Below are 23,088 nucleotides of genomic sequence, written 5' to 3'. Positions count from 1 at the left end.
GACCAAAACATCAGCCAGGAAGCATAGGAACTGAGAAGTGGTCTGTGGTCACCACCTGCAGAACCACTCCTTTATTGGGGGTGTCTTGCTAATTGCCTATAATTTCCACCTGTTGTCTATTCCATTTGCACAACAGCATGTGAAATTTAATGTCAATCAGTGTTGCTTCCTAAGTGGACAGTTTGATTTCACAGAAGTGTGATTGAGTTACATTGTGTTGTTTAAGTGTTCCCTTTATTTTTTTGAGCAGTGTATAATATGCCATTTAGCAGACGCTTTTATCCAAAGCGACTTACAGTCATGCGTGCATACATTTTTTTGTGTATGGGTGGTCCCTGGGATCGAACCCACTACCCTGGCGTTACAAACACCGTGCTCTACCAGCTGAGCTACAGAGGAGGCTTTAAAGCATCTCTCTTAATGACTTCTCAGTGATGTGCTCTACATGCTGGCTGGATAATACTGTAAACCTAATAAATGGAACACATACAGTACCAGTCAAAAGTTTGGACACACCTACTTATTCCAGGGTTTTTCTTTATTTTGACTATTTTGTACATTGTAGAATAATAGTGAAGACATCAAAACTATGAAATAACACATGTGGAATCATGTAGTAACCAAAAAAGTTTTAAACAAATCAAAATATATTTTATATTTGAGATTCTTCAAAGTAGCCACCCTTTGCCTTGATGACAGCTTTGCACACTCTTGGCATTCTCTCAACCAGCTTTCATGAGGAATGCTTTTCCAACGGTCTTGAAGGAGTTCCCACATATGCTGAGCACTTGTTGGCTGCTTTTCCTTCACTCTGCGGTCCAACTCATCCCAAACCATCTTAATTGGGTTGAGGTCGGGTGATTGTGGAGGCCAGGTCATCTGATGCAGCACTCCACCACTCTCCTTGGTCAAATAGCCCTTACACAGCCTGGAGGTGTGTTAGGTCATTGTCTTGTTGAAAAACAAATGATAGTCCCATTAAGCCCAAACCAGGTGGGATGGCGTATCGCTGCAGAATGCTCTGGTAGCCATGCTAGTTAAGTGTGCCTTGAATTCTAAATAAATCACTGACAGTGTCATCAGCAAAGCACCCCCACACCTCATCCTCCATGCTTCACGGTGGGAACACACACATGCGGAGATCATCCGTTCACCTACTCTGTGTCTCACGAAGACACGGCGGTTGAAACCAAGAATCTCAAATTTGGACTCATCAGACCAAAGGACAGATTTCCACCGGTCTAATGTCAATTGCTCGTGTTTCTTGGCCCAAGCAAGTCTCTTCTTATTATTGGTGTCCCTTAGTAGTGGTTTCTTTGCAGCAATTCGACCATGAAGGCCTGATTCACTCAGTCTCCTCTGAACAGTTGATGTTGAGATGTGTCTGTTACTTGAACTCTGTAAAGCATTTATTTGGCCTGCAATTTCTGAGGCTGGTAACTCTAATGAATTTATCCTCTGCAGCAGAGGTAACTCTGGGTCTTCCTTTCCTGTGGCGGTCCTCATGAGAGCCAGTTTCATCTGCACTTGAAGAAATGTTCAAAGTTGTTGAAATGTTCTGGATTGATTGACCTTCATGTCTTGAAGTAATGATGGACTGTCGTTTCTCTTTGCTTATTTGAGCTGTTCTTGCCATAATATGGACTTGCTCTTTTACCAAATAGGGCTATCTTCTGTATACCAACCCTACCTTGTCACAACACAACTGATTTACTCAAACTTATGAAGAAGGAAAGAAATTCCACAAATTCATTTTTAAGAAGGCACACCTGTTAATTGAAATGCATTCCAGGTGACTAACTCATGAAGCTGGTTGAGAGAATGCCAAGAGTGTACAAAGCTGTCATCAAGGCAAAGGGTGGCTACTTTGAAGAATATCAAATATCAAATATATTAGGATTTGTTTAACACTTTTTGGGTTACTACATGATTCCATATGTGTTATTTCATAGTTTTGATGTCTTCACTATTATTCTACAATGTAGAAAATAGTACAAATAAAGAAAAACCCTTGAATGAGTAGGTGTGTCCAAACTTTTGACTGGTACTGTACATTAATGCTCCTGCTTTTGGCTTGATTACCAGTGAGATGAGTGAGACATTATACAATCTAAATGTTTTGCCCCAATGCCAAGTGGGAGACCAGAGGACTACGGTATATGATGTAACATGTCAATATCGTTCATGGGAAATGTTGAGTACAGGATCATAAGGTTTGTTTAAGCATGCCCACATCAAGGTAGCAGTTTCATTGAGTGTGTGTGTGTCTCAGAATGTATAGCTAACATTGTATAATAACATTTATCTCACTCTTCCCCTCTGTCTGCTTCCCTCCTTTCTCTTTAATGCACATGCTTGTGTAACCTCTATTTTTCTGTTGCTGTGAACTGTTGTTCTCAATAGACCACAGATAACATTGTAACTAGATTAGCTCATTTTGCATCATTATACAGCTTTCTTCTGTCAGTTGATAATACTGATAATAATACTAAGGATTATGTTGTTAATGATGATGATAATGACTATGTTGATGATAATATAATATAATATAATAATAATATGCCATTTAGCAGACGCTTTTATCCAAAGCGACTTACAGTCATGTGTGCATACATTTTTACGTATGGGTGGTCCCGGGGATCTAACCCACTACCCTGGCGTTAAAAGCGCCATGCTCTACCAATTGAGCTACAGAGGACCATGATAATGATGATCATGTATACCACCCCTTTGCCCGGACCCCAGCTTGGCTGCACTCTCGGCGGCTCTCTGTGGCAGGACCCCAGACCCCAGACACAGAGGCGGAGGAGACTTTATCCATGGGCAGCAGTGGCAGTGGCAGCTTCCAGGACCAGGGCTATGCAGCCTCCGAGGGCATGGCTGAGGCTGAGGACTCTGGCCTGGTCAGCTCCCCCTCTGCCTCCGACACCACTCACCCTACCTCCCCAAACGGGAGCCTCTCCCTGGGCTCTTCTGGCTCCTCTCACCCCATGATCTATCCCCTCACCAAGGACTGTTCTAGTGATAGTGACGAGGGCTGTGCCATGTGGGGCTCCAGACACAGGTACTATAGCTGTACTACCACTCACCTGCTCTGCTCACTGCATTATCATAGCAATGTTCAGGTTGGATACTTAGCAAAGTCAAACTCACAATGCTTTTCAATTATTACTTCTTAGTTATCCTACCCTTATGCACTTACTACTACTAACCTTGTTGCAGACCCTAGCTAACCCTGCTTTTCTCATTGGAAGGGTACCTAGTCTTTGATGGCCCAGTCAACCAACGAGTCAGATCCTTCCTATGATTTACCAACTACCTCCTTGCTCCCAGTTCTCAGTCTGCCTTACGTTTCTCACTATTTAGTCAGCAATCTCACGTCTCTGCACCGGCTGGTTTTTAAAGGCCTGTTTTACGGCGCCAACAGTGCTTCCTGACTGAGTCACTGCAGTCCACATGTGTTGGAGCTAAGGGGCTACCTGCCAAAGCCTGCAGCGTCACTTAAATCTGCTGGGCTCTAAATTGAGGGCTCTGGGGTTTTTCTCAGTCATCTTTTAACAAGGAAAATAGGCTCAACCTAGTATGCAGGAGGAAGTTCTCTTTGGCTTGGCCAAGAAGAGCAAGAATATAACCCCCATGCCTTTTTAGTTTTAGTTTAGAAAAGAAACACATTAATAAAACATAGGAACGCTCAGTGGACACCTTGAACTAAGTGTGAAAGAAAATAAACTTGAAAACACAAGTACTACGTTTTTATGAATAAATATTTCAAGGGCAGCAGACTCCACCATGATCTAAATATAACTTTCAAACTTTTTAGTTATCTTGAGAGTTATCCTTTTATGTTACCTGCAAAACAGCTCAAAACTTAACTTGTATTACCCCCTCCTCCCTTAGACACAGCAGTGATATCAGCCACAACGACAAAGCAGGCAAAACAAAGGACATCTATGAAGAGGACCCAGAGCTCACCGCTCAGCTCAACCAGACTCTGGCTGATCTGGAGGCTGATCTAGCAGGTGAGCTTTTAGTAGAACACAAATGTATTGTCCATCAAATGCACATTAATTACATACTGGAGACATACTGGAAACCACAATGGATGCACAGGACTAAAACAAATATTTGTTGTATAGTCAATAAGCAGGCCGGCTAACACATGTATTTTTTGTTTGTCCCTGTCCACTAGATATAAGTCACATAGATGCTGTTTCAGTGCAAGAGTACCCCTACGTGATGTCCACTGAGAGCAATGACATCCCAGTGTCTGTGGTGGATATGGAGGTCCCAGTCACAGACATAGATGTAGTCCTGGAGGACTACGAGACCCAGAACATGACAGATTACCAAGCCACCCTAATGAGTAGCTCTCAAACAACGGACAATAAAGACCTGAACCACAGTCATCATCATTCAAGTGTTGGTAGCATACAGAACAAAAACAACAGCGCCTGTACGTCTGACGGCTCCAGCAAAGTCAGCTCTGGTCAACCACAGCCCGCGCAGCGCCTCAAATTACCAGGGAAGAAGCTTGCCAATGGCGCCACGTGGAAAGACCGCACAGCAGCAGTCTCTAAGACTAAAGCTAAACTGGAAGTTCAAAGACGGGAGTCCAATGAGGGAGCTGAGAGGAAAGCCTCACCTGTCAACAGCTCTCTCGCTGTCTCAGAGAGCCATTCCAAGTCCCCTGAAAAAGAGGTTCCCGCCTATAGAGGCCACGCTGCCCCCCAGGCACAAACCAAAATCACCTGTAGCCCAGTCTCCCGATTCGGTATGAAGACATTCACCATCGTCCCTCCCAAGCCCGCAGTTGCAACCCAGCCTCAGAAGCAAGCAGAGGCCCTGGCCACACTGACAACAGGTGCCATTAGAATTGACGATCAGGGTAACATGGTCAAAGTGGCCATCGCCCAAAACAAGTTTGGTGGTTCCTCTGAGTCGGGGATCAACAAAGATGACTCCGTCTCACCATTCCTGGGGAAAGCCAAAGCCTTCTGGAGCTCCACGGAGAAGCAGGACAAGCAGGACACTTCTGCACCTTCGGTCCCTGCTAGTAGAGGGCCTGTCGCTTTCACAAAAACCCAGAGCCCAGAGCCTGAGGTTCCCAAAACTACCCCTCTGGTCGTAGCCTCTAACCCACCTGCAGCCAAGGCAACACCTAAGGCCTCTGAACTTGTAGCCAAGATGACACCTAAGGAAACATGCAAAGATGTTGTTGAGGTAACAAAGGACGTCTCACAGGAAGCAGAGGGCAAGGCCCCAGTTCCAGTTTCAGAGACGCCTGTGCAGCAGCAGCAGCCTATGAAACTGAACCCTGGTATTCTCCAAGATCAGAAGAGAGACCTTTCCTTCCTCAAGCCGTCCAGGAGAACATCCAGTCAGTACGTAGCTTCTGCCATTGCTAAATACGCTGTGAAGCCCACCACGGCCAAAGCTGACAACATTCAAGAAGTACCAGCAGAGTTGTCTGGCCCCGTGAGAAAGCCACCTGGCAGTTACGGCTATCAGAAAGAGGATCGATCCTTTCATGTAAATCCACAGCGGTCCTCTGGTACATCTACTAATGTACCAGTGAAGAAGGAGAGCAGCTCTGGGTCTGGGTCCTATCACGCCGGTGCTAAATGTTACCCTGACTACCTATCAGCAGAGAAACGGGTAGTCTCCGGTGAGTCGACGCAAGGAGTGAACCGGAGTGGTTATGGGAGCAGTTCTACCCTGCGAGGTGGAGGAAGGAGCTCAAAGTCACTGGACTCTGATACGGTGGCCAATAACACTAAGCAGCACGGGCCCAACAGTCCCAGTCCCAGACAGCAGACACAGATGACACCCCCACCACCCCCACCACCAGCACCACAATCCCCCACTGAACAGGTACCTTCCCTCTCCAAGCCCTCGCAGGGTCAACCACCACAGAGCAGATCAGAGACAGTAGGTCCCAAAGGTCGTCCAGCCCTGGCAAAGAAGCCTGAACCACCGGGAGCGGCTGCAGCTGCTGCAAGCAACGACCTCCCAGAGCCCCAGCAGGTCCGTCTGTTTGGACCAGTGAAGAAGTTCAAACCTGTGGTCATGAAGTCGGTCCAGATGGACACGTCATTACACACCACCCTGATGTCGGCCATCCAGTGTGGGGACGGGAAGGAGAGGCTCAGAAAGGTGAGAGAGATAGAGAGACCGTCATGCTAACTTCACAAAGATCACTGTTTACAAGTCTACAGCCACTTAAAATGGGTGTAATGTAGGGGCTTGGTTTCTAATTTCCCTGATTTTCCCTGTCGGACTAGATATCGGACTCAAGTGCAAGCAGCACTTTGAAGAAATCGTCTTTTGTTGAGGAAGAAAATGAGCGATGTGCGCTACTAGCAGCCATTAGAGGCCAAAGTAACTCTGCAGGGCTAAAGAAGGTAAGCTATAGCAAAGAGTCAGACAGGGTGGTGTGCAATGCGTTGGTTTTGCAATGTCTTGCTGTAGCACAGATGATCTGTTGCATGTCAGTGAATAGCTCATTTCAGGAGAACAATCAGCACTATGTTTACTATAAATGAGTCTATTTGCATTCCCCTTGAATGTGATGTGGTTTGTTTTCATGTAAGGACCATGGTGAAATGAGAGGAGGAAATGTGCAGTTGTAGTTGTGATGGAGGCCCGATGTGGTGAGCTCTAGAATGTTCCTGCCCAGCTCACCAGCAGGAATCTCAGAAATGTGCATTACTAAATCAGGTTCTCAGGGCAATAACATGGAATTTAGGTTTGATAAAAAAAGAATGGAATGTTTAATGAGTGTTCTTGATTCTATTCCTTAGCTACCTGTTGAATTTAGTTGGAGCTGAAGCTAAAGTAGATCCAGGCTAGTGACATCTTAACTTAGCTGTTTGAAATGGCTTAAAACCTTTGTTTTGCTGCCTAGTAAACCACTAGGTATATGAGGGAAGATGTAGGTGTGTAAACAAGGTATATGAGAGAAGTTGTGGTGTGTGTGTGTGTGTGTGTGTGTGTGTGTGTGTGTGTATGTGTGTGTGTGTGTGTGTGTGTGTGTGTGTGTGTGTGTGTGTGTGTGTGTGTGTGTGTGTGTGTGTGTGTGTGTGTGTGTGTGTGTGTGTGTGTGTGTGTGTGTGTGTGTGTGTGTGTGTGTGTGTGTGTAAGCAGCCGTCATGTGGGTCTATGTGTCTGGACTGCCATTGTTCCCCTCTCTACACTCAACAGACCAAATCCCAGGCTGCAGAGGATCTTGACAAGTTCAGGAAGACTGAGGAGGAGAACAGAACTCAGTGTGATGCCTTCCCTGCCATGCCTCCCCCTCCTTCATTTGTGCCTCTGCCGCCTCCACCCCCCTCTATGCTGCTCCCTCCTCCTCCTCCTCCTCCTCCTGCCCCTCCCTCCACCCAGCCCAAGTGCCCTATGGTGGGGGTGCCCCTGGGGGGTGTGGGGAACCCCGCTCTGGCCCGGGATGCAATGCTGGAGGCCATCCGCTCTGGCTCTGCAGCTGAGCGCCTAAAGAAGGTACAATATGTTCTATACTGCAGGCAGCCACACTAACAATACAATAGCAATACCACAAAAGAGACAGTTATTGGGAGCGAGTTTAGTCATCAAGTTACAGGTTGTAAATTCAATGTTCTCAGATAGAGCAAATGGAGGTGTTCATAAATTACCTGTTGTGCATGCACTCACATGGGAACTCACCAGCCAGGCGACTACCCACAATTTCTCATGTAGTATTACCTTGTCTTTTGTTGCAACATGTCTGTGACGGAACAAACAACTCCTGGGAAACATTCTGTGATAGCTGGAGACCAAGATTCCGTCACATAGTTCCACAGTCTGTGGGGCTGTGCTGCTTGAGCAATGTATTGTTCCATTAGATTAAGCAATGAGAAAAATAAAATAAAAACACTTTCAGTCTTCACAAAATATTCTACTTCTTGCATGATCTGAACTCTGTTAACTCAATGTCAGGCTTTTTTTTTATTGGTACAGAGCAAAAAATAACGCTGGTTTTCATGTTTAATCTATTTTATTCAGGTCAATGCCCCCACAAAAACAGTTCAAGTGAACGGTAGACTTGGTACTATACAAGCAGCATCATCCCTCTCACAACAAGGACAATAAAGAATCTTCCAGAATGATTCCAGAGCGTCTTGCAAACCATCTGATTAGAATCGTCATAGGCAGCCAAATAATATATGTTATCTTTCACCTTAATTTATCACTGTCCTTCTGTATATGTATCTAGTTATGTGTACTTGAATAACTGGAAAGGGGAATCGCTGTACAAAAGCATGTGCCAATAATTTTTGTTGCTTTGGAATATTTATTAGGTGCTCTTGCTGATAATAATAATAATCTTAGGAGATGATTTTAGTTATTTTATTATTTGTCTTTTTTATTTTACTGTTTAATACTCGTCCACATGAAATTGATGCCTCATGCTGTCTTACTGTCAGTGTTATGTTTGATTATTACATATTTACTGTATATATTCCATGTAATAGAATGCAATTGATCAGACTGCTTGATATAGTGCAATGACTAACACCGGCCAAGCATGACAGAATTTGGCTCCAGGTGGTGATTAGGTTGTATCTCAAATGGCACCCTGTTCCCTAAATAGTGCCTATGGGCCCTGGACAAAAGTAGTGCACTATATAGGGAATAGGGTGCCATTTGGAACGTATTCTAGTTTATTTTGCAAAGCTCTGGGTTTTTAGATCTCCTCTATGCTGTTGTTCAACCTTTACATGTGATGATTATTTGATTTATAATGCCTCTTAATATATTTATTTTCATCTTCAGAGAAAAGATGACCAACATATCCTTTCTTGACATCACAAAAGCATTTTTGAAGCATTTCTGTTTATGTGTAACTATTGGTGAATAATATCACCATGACTTAGTAAAATAGTTTACTAATCAATAGATATATGAGTAATGAACAAGAGGTATGGGCTGTTACTCAATTTTCAGAAAAAAAGTCTGATTACTATTTGTTATGATTTTGTTGTTTATTTAATCACAAAGTGTTCTATGCTGTTTGCATGGGGCTGCACTGCACAGCTTTTTGTTATTGTATTAAACAGTAGCTGATGTGCAGTACTGTACTTGAGCTTGTTCCTCTCTAGACATTTTAAGGCATTACTATGGTAGTTGAAAGAATGCAAAAGTGAATATTATAATATATTTTATAAATGAAGTAGTATCAATATTGATTGGAAGGACTGAATGATAGGCTTAAAGGACCCCCCAGTGTAAAGCATTAAAATAGGGGCCACAAGATTCTAGACTGGTCAGTGAAAAGATGGATTCATAGGTTGTCCAGTTCCTTAAAATTCAGTTTAGATGTTTACTTATGTTCTAGATCAGGGGTATTCAACTCTTAACCTACGAGGTCCGGAGCCTGCTGGTTTTCTGTTTTACATGATAATTAATTGCACCCACCTGGTGTGCCAGGTCTAAATCAGTCCCTGATTAGAGGGGAACAATGAACAAAAGCAAAGGAACTGACTTTGAGGTCCAGAGTTGAGTTTGAGAATAAAAAGTTGTATGTTTTGTAAACTACAGATTATTACAGTAATAAACTGTTGTTAAAATTGGAAATAAATAGAAAAATATGAATCCAATAAAATGGTGAGTTTTATAAGCTATTGCTTTTTGATGTTAAGTGCACATTATTTTTGGAACAATTTCACGTTTTATTTTGTCCGCCCACATTTTTGTATTTATTTAATTAAATGCATTTTGTAACCTTATAACAGTTTTTTCTTCTGTACATTGATCTTAGATTTTCCACATTCTATACTGTCTGGATGTGCACTTTAAATTACAGTGTAGCTAAAATGTAAGTACAGTGTAACAACTTGCAATAACCCTAATCCTAACCATATCCCTCACCCAAATCCTAAATACAGTGTAAGTACAATGTAACAATGAGCTTCTAACTCTACAGGGGAAAATCAAAAGTATGTACAGTGGGGAAAAAAAGTATTTAGTCAGCCACCAATTGTGCAAGTTCTCCCACTTAAAAAGATGAGAGAGGCCTGTAATTTTCATCATAGGTACACGTCAACTATGACAGACAAATTGAGAAAAAAAAATCCAGAAAATCCCATTGTAGGATTTTTAATGAATTTATTTGCAAATTATGGTGGAAAATAAGTATTTGGTCACCTACAAACAAGCAAGATTTCTGGCTCTCACAGACCTGTAACTTCTTCTTTAAGAGGCTCCTCTGTCCTCCACTCGTTACCTGTATTAATGGCACCTGTTTGAACTTGTTATCAGTATAAAAGACACCTGTCCACAACCTCAAACAGTCACACTCCAAATTTCACAATGGCCAAGACCAAAGAGCTGTCAAAGGACACCAGAAACTAAATTGTAGACCTGCACCAGGCTGGGAAGACTGAATCTGCAATAGGTAAGCAGCTTGGTTTGAAGAAATCAACTGTGGGAGCAATTATTAGGAAATGGAAGACATACAAGACCACTGATAATCTCCCTCGATCTGGGGCTCCACGCAAGATCTCACCCCGTGGGTCAAAATGATCACAAGAACGGTGAGCAAAAATCCCAGAACCACACGGGGGGGACCTAGTGAATGACCTGCAGAGAGCTGGGACCAAAGTAACAAAGCCAACCATCAGTAACACACTGCCGCCAGGGACTCAAATCCTGCAATGCGAGACGTGTCCCCCCTGCTTAAGGCAGTACATGTCCAGGCCCGTCTGAAGTGCATTTGGATGATCCAGAAGAGGATTGGGAGAATGTCATATGGTCAGATGAAACCAAAATATAACTTTTTGGTAAAAACTCAACTCGTCATGTTTGGAGGACAAAGAATGCTGAGTTGCATCCAAAGAACACCATACCTACTGTGAAGCATGGGGTTGGAAACATCATGCTTTGGGGCTGTTTTTCTGCAAAGGGACCAGGACGACTGATCCGTGTAAAGGAAAGAATGAATGGGGCCATGTATCGTGAGATTTTGAGTGAAACCCTCCTTCCATCAGCAAGGGCATTGAAGATGAAACGTGGCTGGGTCTTTCAGCATGACAATGATCCCAAACACACCGCCCGGGCAACGAAGGAGTGGCTTCGTAAGAAGCATTTCAAGGTCCTGGAGTGGCCTAGCCAGTCTCCAGATCTCAACCCCATAGAAAATCTTTGGAGGGAGTTGAAAGTCTGTGTTGCCCAGCGACAGCCCCAAAACATCACTGCTCTAGAGGAGATCTGCATGGAGGAATGGGCCAAAATACCAGCAACGGTGTGTGAAAACCTTGTGAAGACTTACAGAAAACGTTTGACCTGTGTCATTGCCAACAAACGGTATATAACAAAGTATTGAGAAACTTTTGTTATTGACCAAATACTTATTTTCCACCATCATATGCCAATAAATTCATAAAAAATCCTACAATGTGATTTTCTGGATTTTTTTTTCTCATTTTGTCTGTCATAGTTGACGTGTACCTATGATGAAAATTACAGGCCTCTCTCATCTTTTTAAGTGGGAGAACTTGCACAATTGGTGGCTGACTAAATACTTTTTTTCCCCACTGTATGTATATTTATTTATTGATCGTTTGGTAGTGTAGCAAGCTCTTGAGTCATGGAGCGGGTAATCTAACCTGCAGTAGATGTGTTTCTCATTTGGTTGTTGGCTGTGGTTATTGTTGTCCTTATGAAATCTGGAAGCCAAACAGACCTCTTTCTTATGATGCCACCAGGCTTACATGTTGTTTTGAGAGGATTGCCACATCTAAGCTCTCCCAACTATTCCAAGCCACTCTGAACCGTGACTCATCATGTGGTCATAATTCTCATGTAACTTTACCTAAACTGTATTTCCAGACCATACTGGTTTAGGTTTCCCCAGAAATCCTATACATGGCCTCCTGGGCCCTAACCTTTCAACGTTTGCAGATCTGAACGGTCTGTATAGGTATAATCAGGGTAGTGGTGGTTTATTACACTATATTGATTCCATCTTACAGATCTACAAACACCGTTAGGGCCAAGGGGAAGGGGTTAGTGAGAGAACTGAGACCGGCAGTGGAAGCACAATGTCCCCTCGCTTCAGCCTCACAGGCTCCCTGCTCTGCTTTGCCTGATCTGCCTCTCTCAAAGGCCGGGCAGGCCTACAAAAAGTAAGTGATCTGGGGATTGGGTTTCTGGGTATGTGTCTGTTGTCTGCAGTTCGAGCCGGATTTTATGGTTGTCCTCTGTAGCTCAGCTGGTAGAGCACGCCGCTTGTAACGCCAAGGTAGTGGGTTCGATCCCCGGGACCACCCATACACCCATGACTGTAAGTCGCTTTGGATAAAAGCGTCTGCTAAATGGCATATTATTATTATATCATCTACAGAGAGAGGAAGTATGCGTCCCAAATGGCACCCTATTCCCTGTATAGTGAACTACTTTTGACCAGAGCCCTATGGGCCTGTATAGTGAACTACTTTTGACCAGAGCCCTATGGGCCCTGGTTAAAAGTAGTGCTCTATAAAGGGAATAGGGTGCCATTTGGGACGCAACAAGAGAGGGTAATCCTCTCCACACTGTAGGTCTGTACATTCTTGCTGGCCCACAGGCCCTATGTCGGTCAGAATTCCTGATCATTTGTGGCCATGCTCTGTGTTACGAAACTAACTGCAGCAAGACAGAGTGCTTGGTTGGTTCCAAGCCAACTGCCGCCACAACCGTTAATGCAGAAAAACAAATCTCTTTCTAAATCAAGAATTACTGGCAGCTCATGACACAACATAGAAGAAGGTAGTGGGTAACTCATAGCATTCATGGTTGAGAAGGATGATAGCTATCAATAATTTTTGGTCTTAATACCATTTCCATGTGTTGCTTTTGTAAGTAAGATTCCTACAATATCAAATCAAATGTTATTTGTCACGTACACAGTTTACAGCAGGTATAGAAGTTGCAGTGAAATGCTTGAACATCCTTGTAATAAAAACATGGGAAGAGCAAATGCAGCTTTTCTTCACACACCACCTCCACTAACAGGAGGTACAGTATGTCGTTATTGACTATGTTGTAGACTACATTGACTGTTAGATAATATAGTCTATATTGACTATATTTGATAATGTTAGACAATCACTCACCCATCAATTTACATCAACAATGTGCTGGTTCTTCCTTGAATATCTGAGGGAAATCACCATATTTGTGCAATTTACACACAATGCTGCATGTCAATGCAACCATTTTCACGTTAGCCTCGGCTCCCAGGCTTGGCCGAAGTGAAAGGCTGTGACAGAGGCTATGTTCACATGGACCTAATGCTGTTACAGGAGTGAGGGAACATCCTCACTCACAGTCGGGACTAATAATCTTCCTATTGGTGTCACCTGTGTCTATCTGATTCACCTATGTATTTATGCCCTCACTTCCCTGTGTTCCCTTGCTCAGTTTTCTCTGCTAGTTTCACTATGCCAAGCAGTACTAATCAGTGTCTGATCGCGGGAAGTATGAACAGGTACGTGAGAAGTGTTCTCCCTGTTTCTTTATTATTTCAGTCATAGTTAGTATTTTGTATTTTTGGCTGTCTGCCAGTTTTTTTGAGTCTTTTGGGGAAAGTTCCAGACTTACGACCTTTTGCACTACAGACTATTATAATTTTTTCCCCATGGTTGTGTTCATGGAGTTAATCATATTTGAGGTGTCTTACTAGAATAATCAGATAAGTCACATACTGTGGCATATTAATAGCACAATGGCTACATTTGCACAATTATATGAAGGAAATTATACTCACCACCAAGGTTAGTGTGGGGCATGTAACCCCCGTAGGCCTATTGCAACACTGCTTGGAGGGGGAAAATACCAAAACACTGCATAGGAGTAGGGAAAGGTAACTCCAGAGCATTGATCTCTTGATTTGACTTTTATGCAACAGGGCCAATAGGAGATTATGAAATTGAAAAACAACTGTACATTTTGTAGTGTACACCAAATCCTACAATTCCATATGATTTTATATGTAATTCTATGGTGTACGCTTACTTCCGACTCACTGATTTACAGTAACTCTATGTATTAATAATAATAATAATATATGCCATTTTATCCAAAGAGACTTACAGTCATGAGTGCATACATTTTTACGTATGGGTGGTCCTGGGAATCAAACCCACAACCCTGTTGGTGCAAGCGCCACACTCTACCAACTGCGCCATACAGGACCACTATGTGAGTATCATATAGATTTACAGTTTGAAAAGCTATAAAATAGTGACACAATTGACCGAAATAAGGTTAGGTAAGGGCTGGAACTGAAATAAAACCTGAGCAATACTTTGAACTTTCCAGGGCCCCCTCTATACTTCTTATCACACACAGACTTACTCCAGGCTGAGACCTGAGACCCCAGTCACCTATTTACATGAGAACGAGCATGGGGGAGGCTGTATCTACTGATTTGGGAAAAGTTTGCTGTGTATAGTACTGTGGCATATTAATAGCACAATGGCTACATTTGCACAATTATATGAAGGAAATTATACTCACCACCAAGGTTAGTGTGGGGCATGTATCCCCCGTAGGCCTATTGCAACACTGCTTGGAGGGGGAAAATACCAAAACACTGCATAGGAGTAGGGAAAGGTAACTCCAGAGCATTGAACTCTTGATTTGACTTTTATGCAACAGGGCCAATAGGAGATTATGAAATTGAAAAACAACTGTACATTTTGTAGTGTACACCAAATCCTACAATTCCATATGATTTTATATGTAATTCTATGGTGTACGCTTACTTCCGACTCACTGATTTACAGTAACTCTATGTATTAATAATAATAATAATATATGCCATTTTATCCAAAGAGACTTACAGTCATGAGTGCATACATTTTTACGTATGGGTGGTCCTGGGAATCAAACCCACAACCCTGTTGGTGCGAGTGCCACACTCTACCAACTGCGCCATACAGGACCACTATGTGAGTATCATATAGATTTACAGTTTGAAAAGCTATAAAATAGTGACACAATTGACCGAAATAAGGTTAGGTAAGGGCTGGAACTGAAATAAAACCTGAGCAATACTTTGAACTTTCCAGGGCCCCCTCTATACTTCTTATCACACACAGACTTACTCCAGGCTGAAACCTGAGACCCCAGTCCCCTATTTACATGAGAACGAGCATGGGGGAGGCTGTATCTACTGATTTGGGAAAAGTTTGCTGTGTATAGAAGTGTCTATTTTTGCAGCAGTGTGCTATGGCTGCAGTCTCGGCATGTCTCTGTCCCTGTTCCCCCCCTGTACACACTACATGTTAATGTTTTTAAATGTATGTCAATTGTAAAGTATTTTGTCTATAATGTCTTTTTCATTATGTGTCGGACCCCAGTAAGACTAGCTGTCGCCATTGGCGTCGGCTAATGGGGATCCTAATAAATCAAATAAAAAATCTCTCTCTCTCTCTCAATTTAGTTCAAGGGGCTTTGTTGGCATGGGAAACATATGTTTACATTGCCAAAGCAAGTGAAATAGATAAAAGTGAAATAAACAATAAAAATGAACAGTAAACATTACACTCACAAAAGTTCCAAAAGAATAAAGACATTTCAAATGTCATATTATGTCTATATACAGTGTTGTAACGATGTGCAAATAGTTAAAGTAAAAAAGGGATAATAAATAAACATAAATATGGGTTGTATTTACAATGGTGTTTGTTCTTCACTGGTTGCCCTTTTCTTGTGGCAACAGGTCTCTCTCTCTCTCTCTCTCTCTCTGTTCAGCTGATTGGTCTACTGAATATTCCTCTGGAACCCAGAGCTAAGAGACATGAGGCGATGTGGGCGGAGTCAGCCGAGAGGGAGGAGTTGTTTCGTGTGTGTTGAAGAGTCAGCTGAGAAATAAACTGCGCTAGCTGCTTGTCCTCATCCGGAATGTTGACCACTGGAGCGTCTTGAGCAAGAAAAGCAACGCTGTTGCGCTAGCTACGGAGTCTTCCCCTCCCAAGAGCAAGGCTGTCTGATTGCTCTTGTTTGAATTTCTACAGAGACCTGTCAATATGGTGAGTGTATTATTCCAAGATCAAGGGAGTCTTGTGTTATTTGGAATATGGTGTAATTGTATGCATCTTTCTTGACTTTCTAGAGCACAGCAAGCGAAGTTTAGTGTCGCTATCTAGCTAGCTAGAGCCTCGGGATGTAAAGTACTGTCTGGTGAGACGAACACAGCGCAGCGTGGCTAGTAGAATGAGGCTCTATCTTTCACGAAAGTGTGAGGAGGGTTTGGATGTGGATAGCTGTTAGAACTTGTTTTGCAAATCAGTGTAATTTGTAGTCTAAAACAGGTTAACATTGTGAATCACAAATGTGACAGTTACTAAATAACCAAAGCTTAATATAGACACATGTATACCCAGCGCTGTCGGGACTGCGTGCAGGCAGATAAGCTGCGTGCTCGTAGGGACAAGGTTGGGAGAAGCAAGATCTCCTGTATTGGGGCAACTAAAGCTTACTAAACTACTATAGTTAGGTAGTTACAAGTACCAATCCAGAGGGGTATCAATGAGTTAGTTTACTCTTTTATAAAAGTTAGCTGGCTAACTATTGATTTTCTGGTTCATTAAGAAAGCTAAATTTAGATGTGTTTTTGATTGCTGAGTCAAATAGACCATGCCCATTTCAAGCGTATCGTTCAAAAAAATAAGAAGTTATTTTCAGAATATTTAGGCAAGTTAGCTAGGTAACTAATTGATCCTGTTTTGTAGTATACCCCTCCTGATAGGCCTCAATATATAAACAAGATTGTGCGTGTCGTCACGACTTTCTGACTGTTTACTGTGCTGGCTTGTTTACAGATATTGCATAACTGCTTACTATCCAACTACCAGCCAGGCGCAGCCCCTGGTGAAGTCCCTGCCTGTCCTACCCTCAGTAGCCTAACCGCCCTACCCTTTCACCGGTCCGGTCAGTCTTATCCCATGGCTTCATTTGCTTTGGGGGTGGGGTGAAAGGCGTTTTTCCAGGCAACTAGCTACTCGTGTACTGAACCATGGATGGTGGTTGGCTTCTACAACCCCTCTCAAAACGCGCAGCGGATATACAGTATGCTTATAAGTAGGCTTATTCAGAGGCTAAGTATTTCAAATCTAACTGGATGGGACATCAGGGATGGATTTTGCAAGGATTTTATAAAATAAAACGTTATGCTGTAGATGTGATCGTATTAGTTATCCAAAAACAGCAGATTTGTTTGACTTAATGCTGATTCAGAAGAAACGCCCAGCAGTGTACTGTGCAGCTCATCTAAGAAATGTAGTTGGTTAGAACCATAAAATATATAGATCGATCATAATGGCATAGTACGTTTTTGGAACAGTCCCTATCCCTTTCCACTGAACTACATTTGTACTGCTACTAATGTAGGCCTGCTATGTAACATGTTAATACAAAATTGTTACTAGTATAATTACAGCGTCACTACACCAGTATAACAGCAACTTAATAGACATTTTTACCAATATAAAGTGTTACCAACTAGTTTTAAATTCACACCCTCTGCTACAATCTAGCTATTTCAAGTACATATTCTGTAAGCGACTGACATGATGGGGCATGAGTTTAGGAGGCCGAAGACAGACAGCTAGCTCAGAGCTGCTGAGCTCACATATTTTACATAAGCAACCTGTCTGGCCATGGCGGTTCAAGTCTCTTCTCTGGATGAGTCTGACTAACAAATGGCTTTGTTGGATCATATCCTATTGGCATTTAATTTGTTCTACCAATCTATTCCATTCATCATACAAGCAGTTCATTCAGTGAATGTAGGCAAGCCTATTAGCTTGTTGGTTTCGTTTTTTATCGGGGGATGGAAAGTGAAAGGGATAGGCCTAGTTCACCCAAATTACAAATTCCCTTGTTGAGAGCTCACCAAACGTTCAATCTGAAGAGGCCTTGCAGACATATCAATTGTATTTCCACATACATTTTATATTATTATTATGTTCTTTGTCATAGTGGTGAGCTCTAAGTAGCATTCCATTCGGCCTTGCGTCAGTTTGCAGTCATATAACACTCGCTATTATTGATGGTTGGTCATGCCGCTTTTTCTGAAGTCTGGGATGCAGAGTCAGAGTTTAGGCCTAATTCAATGACACCAATTACTAGGTTCTGTCCTATTTCTGAAAAAGAAAAGAAGAGCCGCACACTCTAGGAGCTCAGATGCAATCATTTAATAACCAACATTTCGACAGACAAGCTGTCTTCATCAGGGTATAGATGTGTCCTATTCCTGCCTAAGTTATTTCTCTCATCAGTTATGAGCACAGCTGATGTTGACACACCTCCCGTATTCTGTCTAATCAATTCTAGTAACTAATTTGAAACAGAATGTGTGGGTGTGGTGGTAGGTGCTGTTTGGAAACGGGTAGCTGAATCATAAAACAAACCGGGATGTTATAGGCTAGGCCTACTTTTCTTGTGTAGGTAGGCGTCAAAGATTGTACAAAGTATAAAACTACTTCCAAAGAACCCCAAGGCTTGTGGATGAAAAAAGTTGTAATGCCTTTATTAGATTACATGGCAGCAGGACAAGATGAGAAAGCTTTGCGGGCAGCTAGAGAAGCCTTAGTTTGTCAGGGTCACTTACCTTTCATTTCAATGTAATTATTATTTTATCTAGCTACCTCAGTTATAGCTAAGTAATTACATTCTGGTTGCTAAAGTAGTCTATAATTGATTTACAGAAGGGCAATTTAATATATTTAGCCTACTGGTCCTATAAATATGGACATGTACTCTCACCCGCCATCATCCACCCATGATTACCCAGAAGGCAGAATGATGCAATGACTGTCTAACCAACCAACCACAGCATGGTGGATTCAATTTCTCAATGTAAGGAGCCGGTCCAAATCTGTCTGAAACCTGAGAAGCAGGAATGCTTTATTTTCTAAAGCAGATAACTGAACACCCCTGCTAGTATGTTTGTGTGCAGGAAGAACAGGGAGAGTGGTGCAGAACGATGGCAATGTTCCAGAAAATGTCACTCAGCCACTATGAGCTGGAATCTGTGCTGTAAAATCTAAAACAAACCAGGGTTAGTGGGCTTGGCGAGATGTATTCATGAAAACAAAAGGGTTTTGAGTGACATTCTTCCCCGGTGCAACTTCAGAACAATAGAGGCATTTTGTGCTCTTGAATTTTATCGCTGTGCCTGGACATCATTAGTATTCTCTTCTCAGAGTTGAATGGATCATTTGGCTTTATCTGTACATCGTTTCTCATATTATCAGTACATATTTCACCAAACCTATAAGTGATGAGAACTTGGAGAAAGGAATTTCAATGATTTATAACATACAGTAGGTAGGGTCCTATAAAATCGGGGTTGCGGACAATGCGAATGGAATCACGGAATCCAGACATGAAAACGGAATTCAACAATACAATTTTTTTTATTAAATTTCGTAGGAAATCAACTAAATGTATTGAAATTATTAGAAAAGGCATTAATTTGCCCAAGTTAATCATAAGACATGAACAAAATGCATAAGTAGCAAGGTTTCCATCCAATTGGGACATATTTTCAAGCAAATATTCTAAAATAAAAACAATATGCTCATTTTTCCACCAGAGATGTGTTTCCAAAAGGCTGTGCATGATGACGTAGTGCACATAAAAATTACTTTTGCAGTAAAATGTCCATGTACTGAATAAAAAAATTGAAGTTAAATGGGGTTTCATCACATTTTCAACTATACTGACCGTTTTGTCACAAAATAAATTGTGTTATATAGCGAATGTGCCCAGTCTGGTCTTGGTGCGTGCGCTCTAGCCAATAGCTTGCAGATACAGTGTGGGTAGGTAGGTTATCTATATAAGGAAATTTAGGGCAAAGGAGCAAGACGTTTTTTTATTTGTCAAACGGCAACCAAGCATCGATCATCATGTCACCAGAATAAGACCCTTGATATTTATTGGAAAGGAGCATCAACCTCATCACCATGCACTTTCACCACCCTCTGAAGTTCATAATCATTTATTTAATTTGTAGCCTAACAAACTGCATGCTTTCCCAAGTCATAGTGGGAGGACCACACAACATATCATCACGTGACTCCAAGTTTTCTTCGATATGATGGTTATTATATCAATATTTGCGCATAAAGGCGGTTCCACTGCCATTTCTCGCATAATTAATTTTACAGACACAAAAAGATCCCACATTGTCTAGTGTATTTTGTTTTGCCGACATTTGGAAAGTTTACCAACAAATGTGCTTTTTCCATCAGGCCTGTTTATCTGACATGTACTTTACTCGCATAAAAAGGTTGGAAGGAAACCTGATTAGTGATTTGTTCTTTCCTGCAACTTTCTGAAATGGGACAGGAATGCCCCTGTCTGTGTGTGTGCGGTATGTCCGTATGTCTAGTTTACACTTTGTGTAGCCGTTAGTGATAATGCTAATGATAACAGTTTGCTGGTAGATGGAAAGGCTTTGTTAACTACAAAGTAGCCTTTGCCGACCTGGCAGAATGATATAATGATTATTTGCATCAATCCAGCGGCCATTTGTTTTGCAAACTCTGCTCTGCTTTGTTTTGTAAAATCTAAATCACATGAGCGCTACAGAAACACCGCTAACCAAACAATGGTCTCTGGCTGGTGCACACTTGCATTAAAGGGTAACTACACCCAAAATTCAACATTTCTTAGATTTTTCACAGACCTCAAAAGTGGTCTCCTGATGTGGTGTAGCCCTGTACTCTCGTACCCGTATACAGGTAAAAAATTGAAGATTTGGGCACTGATAAACGCCTAAATTGTAATGCAATGGCTGTACAGTAACATGCTATACATGATGTCAATGGTTTGTTGCAATTCTACACATAATCTCCAAACTGTTCCCTTTCAATTGCTTCCATGGTTATGCATATGCTTTTCATATTTCTTCTGTAACAAACATTTCAATTTAGCCCTATCCATATAGGCCAATTCCCACGAGTGTAAAGGGTTAAGCATTGTTGTGGACTATTTCCTATATCCTATTTTGTTGTGATTTTGAGAGAGAAAAACTGATTTTCTTTTGGGGGGAAACGAAACCTGGAAAAACTAAATGGAGAAAACAGAAATTGGGGGGAAAACTAAATGGAATCGGGCAAGAAATACAACCGATTTTATAAGGCCGTACTACCATAGGGATAGGGTGTTTCTGGTAATATTAAGTTTGTGTTGAACATTCCAAAGACCATAAATACAGCAAGCCTCTTCATCCTTTTTGCTGTTTTTGCCTAAATTCCCTATTGTTTATGCCATGTTTATTACATAACTCAATGTAAGCTATTCAATGTTAGTTATAAACTCTCATATGTCCATATGATCAGTCTCATGAATGTTTGATCCATTGTACAGTAGCCTAAATAATAATGTATTATATTTACACTTCTTGATGTTATTTAAACTTTTTGAATAACACGTCCAATAGATAAAAGCTTGAATTCTTAGTTGAATAAAAACTAAAATAGCCTAGGCATAACCCACCCTGGCAGCAGGCTTGTGCACAAGCATAACATCTCCCTCCCGTCCAAGCCATTCATTATGCACATTGCATAAGGTCATTTCTCCCAGCCGGCCCAATGAAATCCTCATCCAATTAGCGATTGTCCATGTCTCCCAAAGCTTTTCTCAGACACTTCTGCTATTCAGCCCTCCACGATGACATCAGGCTCTCTCTTATAACCTTCTTTACGCTGCTGCCCCAAAATAATGACGCTGCCAATTAATGAAGAATCAACATGTGCAACAAGCACATCTACTGAGGTGCGACCACAATCTGAACCATCCACTGATAAAATAGTCAGTCATGACAGAGATAGCAGTGTTCATTTGGAACGCAGTCCAGTAAATTAAAGGCTGTACTGTACTACAGACGGTCAGAAGAACCTTATTGGAGAAGTAGGTGTTTATTTATTCTCTTCAGTCTTTTCATATGCATTCATTTGCTTATTGAATGTCTAATTACTGCAAACTGAGGTTACATTCTTCAACTATGCTTAAATGCTTGTGTTGTCTATGGATTACAGTGTAATTGCTATTAGATTACTGTGTATTGTGCAATTTCACAGATTTAAAGTGATGATTTACTCCACTCAGGACCCTTATCTAATGAAGTTGTGGAATCTGGCTAGGTTTTCTTATCTAGCCTACCATGCACAACAAATGAAACGTTGCCTCTTTTCTTTAAAGAAAAATAGTTGCAAAACTTCTGGCATTCCAGTAGTTATCATCCCTTCAAGACATGTCTCTCAGCAAACTGCAAACTGTTTTCTTGATTCATTTGACATATCCTTTGAGTGCTTCTACCTTAAAAATAGGTTACACTGTCACCTTACTGTAGAGAGGCAGGCAGTCACAAACCAAAATCTTCCTTAAATGATGAATTTTGCATGACGGTGCATCTTTCAGCAACATTGGGCTGCTCTGTTCTTGCTTGACTTCAGATTTTTAAATGGTGTTCCACATACAGCTTGAAATACTGCTGGAAAATACAAGGCTACATCTCTTCAGTTGTTTAAACATAAACCTCTTGTCATTTGCCCTGATCAATGTGGACATGATGATGTAGGTTAGTGATAAGACAGAGATGCCCATGAACCCTAAAGAACAGCATCTTGTACACTGTCTGGCACTTCCTACCATTGCAGCAGTCTCCTCAATCCGTAGTCTGTGCATGTGAGTGTCAGTTGGATGTTACATATGTCATTTAGGTGTAAGAATGAAACAATGGGGTCTTGGGAGGGAGGAGGTATGTTCAGTTGAGTTTCACACGCTGCTTTTGCAACCGTCACTGCTTTTTTAAAACTGTGTGAGCTCTTGTTGGCGTTTGGGTGGGTCATAATGTGGCCCTTAATAGGGCTGGCACAATTACCATATAATCGTGTAACCGACGGTTATGGATGAAGACCGTCACGGAAATAAAATAATCGTCATAACCGTTTACATTATTATTATTATTATTACTGTACATTCGGAAAGTATTCAGACCCCTTTACTTTTTCCAAATTTTGTTACGTTATGGCCTTATTCTAAAATTGATTAAATTGTTTTTTTCCCTCATCAACC

The 23,088-nt window shown here is 41.8% G+C and overlaps 2 protein-coding genes across 8 annotated transcripts in view; both read left to right on the top strand.

Moving 5' to 3' along the window:
• Window positions 1–9,085, top strand: part of LOC121570068 (protein cordon-bleu) — a 71,726-nt gene extending 62,641 nt beyond the window's left edge. For all 5 annotated transcript variants that reach the window (XM_041881535.1, XM_041881533.1, XM_041881534.1 and 2 more), the window contains 6 exons: window positions 2,746–3,064; window positions 3,898–4,019; window positions 4,190–6,153; window positions 6,282–6,401; window positions 7,201–7,497; window positions 8,020–9,085. In XM_041881535.1, coding sequence (XP_041737469.1) covers window positions 2,746–3,064; window positions 3,898–4,019; window positions 4,190–6,153; window positions 6,282–6,401; window positions 7,201–7,497; window positions 8,020–8,106 — 2,909 coding nt within the window. In that variant the 3' untranslated portion in view covers window positions 8,107–9,085. The remainder of the gene's footprint in view (window positions 1–2,745; window positions 3,065–3,897; window positions 4,020–4,189; window positions 6,154–6,281; window positions 6,402–7,200; window positions 7,498–8,019) is intronic.
• Window positions 9,086–15,877: 6,792 nt separating this feature from the next.
• LOC121570069 (growth factor receptor-bound protein 10-like) overlaps window positions 15,878–23,088 on the top strand; it is a 77,567-nt gene continuing 70,356 nt past the window's right edge. For all 3 annotated transcript variants that reach the window (XM_045208462.1, XM_045208460.1, XM_045208461.1), the window contains exon 1: window positions 15,878–16,031. The gene's annotated coding sequence lies outside the window, so the exon portion shown is untranslated. The remainder of the gene's footprint in view (window positions 16,032–23,088) is intronic.

Source organism: Coregonus clupeaformis, chromosome 28, assembly GCF_020615455.1.
Source record: "Coregonus clupeaformis isolate EN_2021a chromosome 28, ASM2061545v1, whole genome shotgun sequence".
NCBI lineage: Eukaryota > Metazoa > Chordata > Actinopteri > Salmoniformes > Salmonidae > Coregonus > Coregonus clupeaformis.
The sequence above is the reverse complement of the archived record's forward strand: the minus strand, read 5'-3'. Positions and strand labels throughout refer to the sequence as shown.